This window comes from Pelecanus crispus, chromosome 6 (genome assembly GCF_030463565.1).
Source record: "Pelecanus crispus isolate bPelCri1 chromosome 6, bPelCri1.pri, whole genome shotgun sequence".
NCBI classification, from domain to species: Eukaryota; Metazoa; Chordata; class Aves; order Pelecaniformes; family Pelecanidae; genus Pelecanus; species Pelecanus crispus.
In genome coordinates, this window is record NC_134648.1 from 23813302 (window position 1) to 23826678 (window position 13377).

At 38.4% G+C, this 13377-nt stretch overlaps 1 protein-coding gene across 1 annotated transcript in view; it reads left to right on the forward strand.

Moving 5' to 3' along the window:
* The first annotated feature begins 7799 nt into the window (after positions 1 to 7799).
* Positions 7800 to 13377, forward strand: part of PDHX (pyruvate dehydrogenase complex component X) — a 46867-nt gene continuing 41289 nt past the window's right edge. Inside the window, exons 1-2 of the mRNA XM_075712776.1 lie at positions 7800 to 7883; positions 12736 to 12836. Coding sequence (XP_075568891.1) covers positions 7823 to 7883; positions 12736 to 12836 — 162 coding nt within the window. The 5' untranslated portion in view covers positions 7800 to 7822. The remainder of the gene's footprint in view (positions 7884 to 12735; positions 12837 to 13377) is intronic.

Here is a 13377-nt window from a genome sequence, read left to right on the forward strand (position 1 = left end):
ATTTGTTTTAAGTCTGCAGGGACAATTTGCAGGATTTTACAGCGAGATGGTTCTTCTTCTGAATGAAATAACCACATAGAGTAGTATAATGTTTATATCTAATTATGTTTTGAGGTAAAATATTAGCAGCCTTCCAGGTAGTAATAAACTTTGTTACCTGCAACTTGCAAGGTCTTGCATTTAGCGTTGTCGTGGTTTAACCCCAGCCAGCAACTAAGCAACTGATGGGTTGGGGGAGAGAATCAGAAAAGTAAGAGTGAGGAAAAACTCCTGGGCTGAGACAAGAACAGTTTAATAATTGAAATAAAATAAATTAAAATAGTAGTAGTAACAATAACAACATATTATTAATAATAGCAATAATAATAATAATATACAAAGCAAGTGATGCACAATGCAATTGCTCACCACCCGCTGACCGATGCCCAGACAGCTCCCGAGCAGCGATTGCTGCCTCCCGCCCCCCCCCCAGTTTATGTACCGAGCATGATGTCATATGGTATGGAATAGCCCTTTGGTCAGTTTGCATCAACTCTTCTGGCTGTGCCCCCTCCCAGCTTCTTGTGCACCTGGCAGAGCATGGGAAGCTGAAAAGTCCTTGACTAGCATAATCAGTACTTAGCAACAACTAAACCATCAGTGTGTTATCAGCATTCTTCTCCTACTAAATCCAAAACACAGCACTATGCCAGGTACTAGGAAGAAAATTAACTCTATCCCAGCTGAATCCAGGACAGGCATCTTCAAAGAAAGTGAAGCATAGAGCTAGTTTTTAAACTTTATTTTTCTTACAGTTTCTAAATATACTTGCGGCATATACTTCAAGTATATACTTACTTGAATATCCATACTTCATGAGGATAGAATTACACTTAAGTGTTTCCGTAGGTTGAGAAAGGAAAGAAGGCTATTTGAGTTATAATACTCTATTTACAGCATAAATCATGGGACTAGGAGTGGAAAGATGGACAGTCTTTACTTTTGTTTTGCTTTCTGATCCAGAGTGAACTATTCTGCTAGCACTCAGATTTACATGGGCGATACGGAGATAACTATCTCATTCAGAGGGTTTATATTCTCTTGCCTGCCGAAGCTGCTGAGCAGCCCTCGGCTCCCCATGTCCTCCCAAATAGGAGTAGCAGTACGCTGTTGGTTTTTTTCCAAAAAAGAATTTTTCTTTGAGCTATATGATATATTGGTCTTTCTCAGGTAGCAGAAAAGTTCCTCTATGTAATAATAACATGTCTTTATTAGTTGTCTGGGCCTTACAAGTCAAATATTCCGTGCCTGGTGGAAAGCTGGGGAAGGATGAAGGAAAGAATTTTTTTAGTTACCATTGTGAGTACTTGTCTGATATCCCACTTAATAGAGGTTTTGCAAAGTTTTTATCTAGTGACAAGTAGGTTTATTCTGTGTGGTGTGGTTTTGTTTCAGTGTGACTGTTAGTAATAAGTCGTTAATTGCCTGAGAAGAATGTTAGCCTGCTGTATTGGCTATTAAAGGCATAGTCATATATACCTTCTAAGGTCAGTTTGAGTGCTGCTCCTCAATTACAGTTACTGTTCTTGCAGTGAGGCACAGTAGTATAGAAAATGGCAGTTTGTCATTTTCAGATTTGACATGTGCCATGATTTTTTTTGGATTCTTCCTTCTGCTTTGTGTCCTATTTTTTTTTTTTTTTACACACTTCATGTGTACTTGCTGCTGGATCTTCTATCCTAACTTGATCAAAGGATGAGAATGGATGGTATGTTTTGTGGTAGTTGCTTGTAACACGAAAGGGAAAATGTTACAGTGGCACAAATTTGTTGCTCAGTTTTGCATTTATGCCAAAGTATGGAGCATATTCTGGAAAATGGATCAAGTGACTCTTTACTAAAGTGAAACGTGAACCACCATGTCTAAAAACTTAATTTTTTCCTCATTAGAAATGTGTAATGCTTTCACTTTTTTCAGTGAAGTATGTCCACTAGTTCTAGATAGTCCTAGGTATTTGTGGGACATGACTTCAAAATCATGTTTTGATTGTCAAAGTTGATTTGGCAAGTTAGACAAATGAAACAGAGAACACTTCTCTGCATCGGGTAGTGTATTATTTTCTACTTGCTGTTATCTATAATTTTTTTTTTTGAGTGAACATAAATAGTGTAAAGAAAATTATGAACTCATGCTTTAATTTGTAGTATTTGAAAATGATCATAGACAAAACATGATTTGGTAAATGAACACAGGTAGGCATTCACATAATAATACACATTATTAACATCATTATTCTATGCATTGGTCCAAGATGAGAGACTGCAAGAAGAAACTTTTTAAAGAAAATCCTTGGATGTAATTCAGATGGGAATTGCCACTGTTATGAAGAACATTGTCTGGATACATTTCTAAGCGTTACACTAATGAGTAATATTAAACTGATAAGCATTTAAGTACCATGGAAAGGCTGAGACAAATACGTGTATTTCCTCATGCAGTCTTCTGGAAACATGACCCATGCATACACTGGGCTCATTTCCACACCTAAAGTGTTTTGGGGAGCGTGATCCTGATTGTGTTGCTTTTCTGGCGACTTTTGAGAATAAATAACTTGCTTCCTGCTTTTGGTGCATTTTAAAATGTCAAGATGGTTGATGGCTGCTGAGGTTATTAGAGGTTTGCTAACAATGTTTCCATTTCACATTTTAAAAAAAAAAAAAAGTCATAGAATCATGGAACGGTTTGGGTTGGAAGGGACCTTTAGAGGTCATCTAGTCTACCCCTTCTGCAATGTGCAGGGACATCTTCAGCTAGATCAGGTTGCTCAGAGCCCCATCCAACCTGACCTTGAATGTTTCCAGGGATGGAGCATCTAATATGTCTCTGGACAACCTGTTCCAGTGTTTCACCACCCTCATTGTAAAAAAATTTCTTCCTTCTATCTAGTCTAAATCTACCCTCCCTTAGTTTAAAACCATTACCCCTTGTCCTGTTGCTATAGGCCCTATTAAAAAGTTTGTCCCCATCTTTCTTATAAGCCCCCTTCAAGTACCGAAAGGCTGCAATAAGGTCTCTCTGGCGCCTTCTCTTCTCCAGACTAAACAACCCCAACTGTCTCAGCCTTTCTTCATAGGAGAGGTGTTCCACCCCTCTGATCATTTTTGTGGCCCTCCCCTGGACCTGCTCCAACAGGTCCTCATACTGAAGACTCTAGGGCTTGACGGAGTACTCCAGGTGGGGTCTCACCACAGTGGAGTAGAGGGGCAGAATTACTTCCCTCGACCTGCTGGTCATGCTTCTTTTTATGCAGCCCAGGATACGGTTGGCTTTCTGGGCTGTGAGTGTACGTTGCTGGCTCATGCACAGTTTTTCATCCACCAGTCCTTCTCAGCAGGGCTGCTCTCAGTCCCTTCATTCCCCAAGCCTGTATTGATACCAGGGGCTGCCCTGACCTAGGTGCAGGACCTTGTTGAACCTCAGGAGGTTCACATGGGCCCACTTCTTGAGCTTGTCCAGGTCCTTCTGAATGGCATCCCATCCCCCAGACATGTCAGCTGCACCACTCAGCTTGGTGTTGTCTGCAAACTTGCTAAGGTTGCACTCGATCCCGCTGTTTATGAGATTGATGTCCTGCTCCCAATGCTGGCCTCTGAGGGACACCACTCATCACTGATCTCCATCCAGACATTGAGCCGTTGACCACTACTGGCTGGATGTGACCATCCAGCCAATGCCTCATCCACTGAATAGTCCTCCCATCAAAGCCATCTCTCTCCATGTTAGAGAGAAGGATGTTGTGAGGGACTATTGTCAAAGGCCTTACAGAAGTCCAGATAGATGACATCAGTGGCTCTTCCCTTGCCCGTTAAGGTAGTCACTCCATCACAGAAGGCCACTAGTTTGGTCAGGCAGGACATGCCGTTGGTGAAGCCGTGCTGGCTGTCTTGAATCACCTCTGTGGTCTCCACGTGCCTTAGCATAGCTTCTAGCCCCAGGCAGCAACTAAGCACCATGCAGCTGCTTGCTCACTCCCCCTACCCCAATGGGATGGGGGAGAGAATCAGAGGATTAAGAGTGAGAAACACTCCTGGGTTGAGATAAGAACAGTTTAATAATTGAAATAAAGTAAAACAGTAATGATAACAACAGTATAATAATAATATACAAAGCAAGTGATGCACAATGCAATTGCTCACCACCTGCCGACCGATACCCAGACAGTTCCCGAGCAGCCATCACTGCTCCCTGGCCAACCACCCCCCACTCCCCCCCCCCCCCCCCCCCCCCGCCCCAGTTTATGTACTGAGCATGACGTCATATGGTATGGAATAGCCCTTTGGTCAGTTTGGATCAACTATTGTGGCTGTGCCCCTTCCCAGTTTCTTGTGCACCTGGCAGAGCATGGGAAGCTGAAAAGTCCTTGACTAGCATGAGCAGTACTTAGCAACAACTAAAAACATCAGTGTTATCAACATCCTTCTCCTACTAAATCCAAAACAGAGCACTATGCCAGGTACTAGGAAGAAAATTAACTCTATCCCAGCTGAAACCAGGACATATGCCTTTTAAAACTGGGCACAATGTTTCCCTTCTTCCAGTCACCAGAGACCTGACTGCCATGAATTTTCAAATATCATGGAGAGTGGCTTGGCAACTACATCAGCCAGTTCCCTCAGGACTCCGGGATCTCATCAGGTCCCATCGACTTATGTATGTTCAGGTTCCTCAGGCAGTCTTGAACCTGATCTTCTTTTACGGTGGGAGGGACTTTGCTCCCCCAGTCCCCGTCTTGTGGTCCATCCACTCAAGAGGTGTGGGAAGAGAGATTAAATAATAGTGGAAACAATGGAAATAGTTTTTCCATTATTTCTATATAATGTCTTTAATTCTACCTAACCTTTGAAATATTTATGGTTGAATACCTACATTCTTTTACAAGTGTGATGATTTATTCTTTAATAATCCTGTAACAATGAGAAAGACAAGGTCATATTTATTGAATGTATTAACATGAATGATTTACGGAACATGGGTGGACACTTTTAATTCCCTTAAATTATTGTGTATTAATTGAGGTTTTACATCTGTCTTTGTCTTCTCTGAGATCTTAACCGTGGTAACTCTTAGGACTTGGAAGTAAGGATGAGAAGCATTCTCACTCTAGGTGACACGTGCTTTTCAGCTCAAAACTCTTGTAGCTTTTTTCCTTTCCCTTTTTCTTCTGGGTAATGAGGGGGAAAAAAAAAAGGATTAGTTTCTAAGTTTTTAAAGCTGTTCCTGCTTACTCTAAGCAATACAGCAACTGGGAGAAATGTGGTATTGTTTCCTATTGAATGATAGTAAGCTTTAATGCTGGGTATTAGAGAAAAGGAAATATAAAGCAGAGTTGATTCTTGCTGTTGTATACAATGTGCTTTCTATGCGTCTGTTCCTGTTCTGTAATTGAATACAGATTCATATGTAATAGTTCAAGAAAGAGCCTCAAAAATCAGTCAGGTAGTGGTAAACTACTCTTACAAAATAGTATGTAAAAAGATATATTTGGCTTCATACCTGTCCTTAAAAATTCAGAAAGATAGTATCTCTTCTATTACAAGCTTTGTCAGAATACTATTTTGGTGTACTGGATCAAATTGCAAGAGATGTAGTGTGCTATGAAGCCAAGGAATGTGCTGTATCATGAGCCCTGTCCTCAGAAGAATCCCACTTAAGTGATATGCAGCTTGCTGCTGTGCAATGCCACTTCTCTCTGTGTATGGATTTACTAAGCAGATTCAGTCAATTGGCAGACTGAACTGATCTGCTAGCTGTGTCTAGTACATGGTGTTGCAGGGCCAGAGAGGTGGTGGTGGTGTGTTGCTTAAATACATTGGACTTTTCAGATCTTTTTATTTGGTTGGCCAAAGGAAAGAAAAGGCTAACAATTTACCTGCTCTCTGTATATAGACACTTACCCATGAGAAGGATCTCTGTAATGAGAAATCTTTAAAGCTTTTTAACAGAGTTGTAAGATCCTCTCACTGAAACTTGAAATCGGGCAATTTCAGTCTGTAAAGTAGATATAGTTTCCTAGCAGAGAGGGTAAATAAATATTGGAAAAGTTTATCGGTGAAAGAGGTGGACCGATAGTGTCTGGAGTACTAGGATCAGGGGGGCTTTATTAATTTAAAAGATATGCCTTAATCTGTAATCTGGAAAAAATTCCACAGCCTGTGGCAAAGAAGAGGAGAAAGGAGGATGTAGCATTTGTGGTGGATTTTGATAAAACCAATAAAACTTCTGATCTGATTCAGGACTCTGAATTCCCATTTCTTTTTTTAATTTTTGAACTTTGGGGGAATGGGAGTACAGGCTTTGCCTTGGCGTGCTCTTAATATTGCAGTTCAGCATTAAGACAGAGGTCATAATCAAGTTATAAGTATCTAGCCTTTGGTTAAGAGTCGGAAGGGATTCTAACAATTGGCTCGATATGTTCTGCACATTTACACTCTGTTCTGTCCTCACACTTGCATGCCTATGACTAGAAGCCTGAGGGTGGGTAAGTACTCTGAGACAGAAGAGAGGATGCCTGTCTGGCTGGTACTCTGGTCATACATTCATAATCATACTGCTGACATACTGCATAACTAGGAAGAAAAACTAGGGTAAATACAACTGAGGAATTTGGGGGTGGAGTTGTACTGTCCTCTGTAGTACATCATTGTTCATCAGCAGGGAACATATCAATACCTCTCACCCAATTTCTCGTGATTGCAGCAGTTTTGGCCTCTCTTGAGGACTGAGGTACATGTGCATGCATGTGTCTGTGTGTGTTCTGTCCTCTGGGCTTGCTTATATCTGACAAGTGTTATGTTCGGACTTCCTTTCTTGCCAAGCAAGCAGGAAATGAGAGGACAAGTCTTTGAGACTTGTCTCATTCACTTGTGTCCTGGAGTAAATGAGAGGCTGTGGCACAGCATTTTAACTTAGGTTTTGCTCAGAGACCCTGACAGAGGCAGAACTAAGCATATGCAGGGCCATGTGTGGAAAGCCGCCAAAAAAGGACATGTGGTTTGGTTTAGTACATAGGCTGCTCGGAGAGGTGGTGGAGTCACCATCTCTGGAGGTGTTCAAAAAAACGTGTGGACGTGGCACTTTGTGACATGGTTTAGTAGGCATGGTGGTGTTGGGTTGATGATTGGACTGATGATCTTAGAGGTCCTTTCCAACCTTAATGATTCCTAATTTTACTTTCCTTAAAAAATAATCCAGCCACCAAGCCAGAAAACATGAAATTAATTATTCCTCTACCCTTAATTGGTTTAGTGGTAGACTTGGTAGTGTTAGGTTAATGGTTGGACTAGATGATCTTAAAGGTCTTTTCCAACCTATCCAAACGATTCTATGATTCTGTATGCCCCTGATCCATAAGCTGGCTCAGCTTTGAAATTTATAGCATTTTGGGAGTGAGGGGTAAATTAAAAAAAAAAAACAAAACACATCTTCCTGTCTTCATCAGATCCAGAGTTTCTATATCATATTTTTACTTAAGATAGAGTTTAATTTTCTTAATACTTTGTATTATTTATGACCTCATACTCAAGTTGGCCCTTGTTCTCTGTGTAACATATAGGTTCTGTAATTAGTGCCTTGTTTTCCTTGGTGCTCTTGGGAGTGCATGCTTGTATGTAAGCTTAAAAGAAGAGCATCGTAGTGTATCTTTTGTTCAACTGTCTTTCAGATTCATGCACTTTTAGTTTCATTTGTGTTAAGCAATTAACTGAGAAAATAATTATACTGAAAAAGTATTTAGTCTAGATAATCATGTGCTTGTTTTACAGGTACACCTGGTATTAAAATTCTCATGCCTGCACTTTCTCCTACAATGGAAGAAGGAAACATTGTGAAATGGTTAAAAAAGGAAGGTAAAATAACATTTTCTATGGCCATGTTTGTTGTAATTCTTCAGCTATATAAATCCGTAAGAATAAGATCGTTCTTTCTGGTTGTACCTTAAAATTTTGAAGCAAAGCGTTTGGTGTATGTATACTGTCTTTTTGAACAATACCCGCTTTGAAATTGTTGGTTCTTGAAACATTGTTCCTTTAGTTGCCTTCCAAAAGGTTGCATTGATCATAGTTTTGAAAAATTTCCATTAGGCTGTTCCAGGGTGTGAGTGTGCATGTGTGGTGTTCTTAATTCCCAGTGTTGTCATGCCGATCAGTAACTTTGGAAGTCTGAGAGCCTTTGACTTTGGGGAGGGTCTCCATTTCATTTTTCTGCTGTGTTACAAATTAACATGAAACATATGGTATTTTTATACTTACTATTCAAGGCTTACTTTTTTAAATATCTAAATTACAGTCTACAATTAAACCTGATAGAAGAATTTAAAGTACTTTCCTAACCCAAATTCCAAATGGGGAAATCTCTTTCCAAAAAAAACCAAAAAGCCGAACCAAAACCTAAACCAGAAACCAAACTACTCCTCCAAAAAAAGCCCTAACAGCCTTGGTTATCTTAGGTTCTCTGGGCTCTGACAACTGAAAAGTAATGTACTTCTGTTAAAATATGTTGGAGCAGCTAGATAAATAGTCTGAGTGTATGTTTTGTCTTTGCATAGGTTGCATGTAAATGAAAAATGATCTGCAGAAGAATCGACAGTCCCTGTTCTGTCAGGAGACCTTTCTCCCCTCTCCTCCTACCCTTTCCTCTCTCCAATTTAGTATTAAAACTGGATTTTGACTATAGTTTTGGATTCCAGGTAGCAGTTGTCCATTGGTATAGGATGCAGTGCAGATTTTAGATGACTGTAGCGATATGTCTTGTTCTCGGACATTTTTAAATTTGCTAAAGAGATGAACACGTTTGGAGAAAAGAAAATCTCTTAAGGTATATTATTGTTGATAGGCACAATTTGATGAGCTAAATGTGTGTTTTGACTATTCTGCCTAGATAAGCTGTTTTCTTTGGTTTACCCTCTAAGTGTTGATACAGCCCCCATCATTGTGTTACTGGAGTACTTTGCTTTTAAACATTTTGAATACATTTTGAGAGGTGGCTGGAAGGCAACTTGTTGCTCCAGTAGTGGACATGACCTTTTGCTTTTAAAACTTCTAGTAAGAATTTCTGCAGAATTTAATAGGAACAGTATGGCAGTCTATGCCTGTAAAAAGTAATTGCACCAATGTTCTTGAAACTTGAAGCCTCAGTTAGTAAAGCATCAAGTCCAAGACTGCAGAAAGGAACAATCCAAAGTCCTTTTTCTATTCATTAGTTATCAATAACTGTAAGACATTACAAATCAACAGTAGTCTATCTTACAATAAATATAGCATTCAAAATTGCATGAGAAAGCAAAGAAGAGAGCATGATAGGAGTTGAAGTAGATTCCAGTTTGCTCCACAACATGAATGAATCAGTTTTCCTCATAAAAAGGTCTTAGGACACAATAGCTATACAGTGTTTTTTCTTGGTCTTTCCACTACATTTCCACCCCAACACAAAAGGAAAAAAAAGCTCCACACCTATTTTAATTAAATTAAAATAAAATCTTAATTGATGGTTGGACTTTGACAGAAAACTGTTTTAGCATTTTTATTGCTTTGCTTTCTATTTAGAAACAAGACCAAAACTGAATATAGTATATTGTCTTAATTGGCACATCTGTGACCATAATTAGTTCCTATGGATTTTTTTTTTTCCTTTGACAATCTGGAAAATAAATGTAATGACAACATTAAAAAAACTGAAGATAATTTTTGAAGAAAAAAGCAAAGCGATTTAATGCTTATACTCCTGTCTGCAAGGGATGCTCATGACTACATGATCCTCCACTGAGTTGGCCATCTAAATGTAGTGGAGTTACTGAATATAAATATTTGATAATCTTATATCCAAGAAAATAAATATTTTAAAGCAACTGACAAAAGAAAGCTGATGATTGCATATGAAATGTTTTTCCCACTGTATAAACAGCAGGGTTCAGTAGAATACTATTTTGATAATTTTTCTGCTCTTTGTGTAAATATCTAATGTTTTCATTTTATGGTTTCACAGGATGGACAGATGATTTCAGTACTGCACAAAGAAAAATGCTGAATTTAATTGACAGCTTTACTATTTTCTTCTCATTGTTAACACAGTTTCATATTGATTTCTGTGGGTTATAAAGTTCTCATAAAAATATAACTGTGTTTCTAAAAATTTGTATTTATTATGTATGAATTCAATGTTGATGAAAGATGATAGATTGACAGCCCAGGAGACTGAAATCCTCTTGTTATTGTGGGCAGGAAACGGAATATGCAACAGTGCTAGCAATTTCCTCATGCAGTGTAACTGCCGCCTTCTGAGACATCACCTCCAGGGACTTAAGTCTCTATGCTCAGTCAACTTTGATTTGATTTGCAAAGAGTTACATCAAGGAACACAGTTTGTATCTTGTGATTTGGATACTTGTCTGTCAGTAATTGACCAGAGCGCATAGGCTATTGAATGCCAATTGGGTGTGATCTCCTAGAGGGAAACTTGGCTTCAGTAGAGATCCTAATCATTCAGCCTAGTGTGAGAACATAATCATTTAAAAAAACCCAGACAAACCCCACCCAAGATTTTTCAAGGACATTATATATAATCTCAGAGAGCTGCCATTCAGGCAACTTCTGTTGCAAATACTGTGCTCTCATTAGAAAGCGTAAGAGCAAAGATACGCTCTGCAAAAGTGTTCTTTCCAATCCTATGTATTGGGAAAGCTGATTTGTAATTGACATCAAAGTGGGCATTGATTAGGAGCTATCGCAGATTTTGCAATCTGTAATGAAAATAACTATTATCCTTTCTGTTGCGCTTGGGTACTGAAACACACATGAGATTTTTGAATACTGCTATGAAATATTCTTAAAATTGCATTTCATCAATTGCCTTCCAACCTTATGACCACTTCTTGGCTGCAACAGCGAAAGGAAAACAAAAAAAGTAGTGGAAAAGTGGTTTGCTCAGCTCTCTGAAGACGTTTCCTCTTGCCTTCCCTGTGCAAAGGAATCCTTAGCTTTCTGTGAACAGCCTCATGTACCCAACTTAAGAGATATGTCACACATGGATGAAGGTATTTGCTTTGGCTAGCTTGCACTGTTCGAGTTACTGCTGCAGGCTGCTTAGCACTGAGATTTCTTATTAATGGTGCAGAACACTTATAGTCTGATTGCAGGTTGGGAGAGGAGAATAATTAAGATATGGAGTTAAGCTCCTTTCTGCTTGCCTGTCTTAGCTCTGTAGGTTACAGAATTTGCCCAACAATTTGATTTCTTAACATCTATGAAGTGCCTAACTAGTGATCTCATATATGGGCTACTTGAATTAATAATCCAGTGGAATGAAAACACTGGTATAGAGCCTGGAATTTTTACTTCCTGTTATAAACTGTTTATGCTCTAGTTATTGCAAAGTATGGTGTGGCAATTAGATAATGAAATTCAAAAGATCAGGTGCTTCTTTGTGTACTCCCCTGCCAAGTTCTGTAACAGGAACATTTATGACTTAGAAAACTATGTAAGTGACTGAGCTCTGAATGTTTCCTTTGTTTACTACTGCAGAGATCACAAGAATCATAGGATCATTTAGGTTGGAAAAAACCTTTAAGATCATCAAGTCCAACCATTAACCATACGTTACGTTAACAACATTAACCATACAATGCTTCATTTTCCCCTTCTAATTCAGGTAGTCCTGAAACAGGAAATAATTATTTTAAAAAATGTTTATCTCTTACTTAAATACAGGTGGTAACCTGTACTAGGTTTATTCTGATGCTTAAGTACAACAGAGAGTGATATCAGGAGTTAAATTAAATGCTTAGACAGATAATACTGTTGCAGCATTTCTGGTAATGGGAAAATACTAAAATTCTACTTCATGCAAAAATTGTAGCCTTGTATTAGGTTTGTATGTATTGTCCCTATTTTTCAGTGCTCTGTAAGGAAAAGGTTGTCATGTTTTGTTGGAGGCCGAAACATTCAGTTACCTCAAAGTTTTTCAATGTAATTTCAATTTTAATGTTGGCCAACTAGTCAGTATTGATCTGTTGAAAAAATCCAGATCCATAGTATCTTTGTCATGTGCTAGCAGATATAGATATTCTTCAAAAGCAGAGGAAGAGTATACTTCAAAATTAGTCATAGATTTGTGTAATGTAGTGAAAGCAATTTCTAACACTTGTGCATATTTTTATTTCACAAAGTACCTTTTTTAACTATATTGGAAATTGAGGAAACAAGCTTGCAGACATGCTTTCCAAAGAGATTAAAGTTCCTGAGTTTTTTATTTCAATATCTTTAATAGTGTAGATACAAACTAGAGAACTGTGATACTTAGTTAACGATGTTGTTGCCTGCAACCATTGTCTTAAAAAATTACAGTTTTAAATAGCTTGCTTTGACTTATGGCTAGCAGTGAATATGGAAGGCTCAAGATTTTATTCATGACACTGTTACTGAGTGATGGTGTTGTGTACTTCCTCTTGGAAAACCTGCTGTAAACATCAGTCTTTAGAGGATGTTGATGTTCTGCTGCAGCAGTTTGTGTCTCTGAATCTTAGTGTTTTTATTTGGAAATGGAAGTTATAATATGATAAATAATGATGGGGGATCAACTACCTATAGAGTATATTAAAGAATGTAAGTTGGCTGTATTACATGGATAAATATCTATCTTCCATGGTTAAATAGATCTGAAAGGAAGTTTAGGCTAAGTATTCTTAAGTTCTGTTATATTTTGCAGGTGAAATGGTGAATGCTGGAGATGCATTGTGTGAAATTGAAACAGACAAAGCGGTGATTACCATGGAATCAAGTGAAGATGGCATATTGGCTAAAATACTGGTAGGGATTCTGCCTTTCTGAGTAGGATGATATAACTTCTCTTCAGACTGTAGTTTAGCATATTGCCTCAAAAACTGGTTTAGATGACTAAATTTCCTTCTGCTTAGCTTTTAGAATAATGCACTTACTTGCATTCTGAGTGAGAAATAATTGCTCTATTTCGTACATGTACCAGACTACGGGTACATGATTCTATATATGTTTAATGGATTTTCAGTTAACCTCATTGAATTACGTAGTTTTGTATGTTTTTCACCTTGTGAATTATGTCCACAAAATATTGCAGTTTATGACATCTCTTACTCTGAGTTATAGAAAAACAAGTTACGATCAGTTAGTTGGAATATGGAATTTTGGATGGTACTACCCGGGATGTGTGATCTCCGTGCTAGATTATCTTGTGCTGGCCATTGAAGATGGTGCATTATACAAGATGGGCGGAGCCAGAGGACAATTCTTAGAATTATTAATTTCCTGTATTCTTAAAATTAGATTGATTAGGCTTAAAGAATGAGAACTGGAATGAATTTGAAGTTCTGTG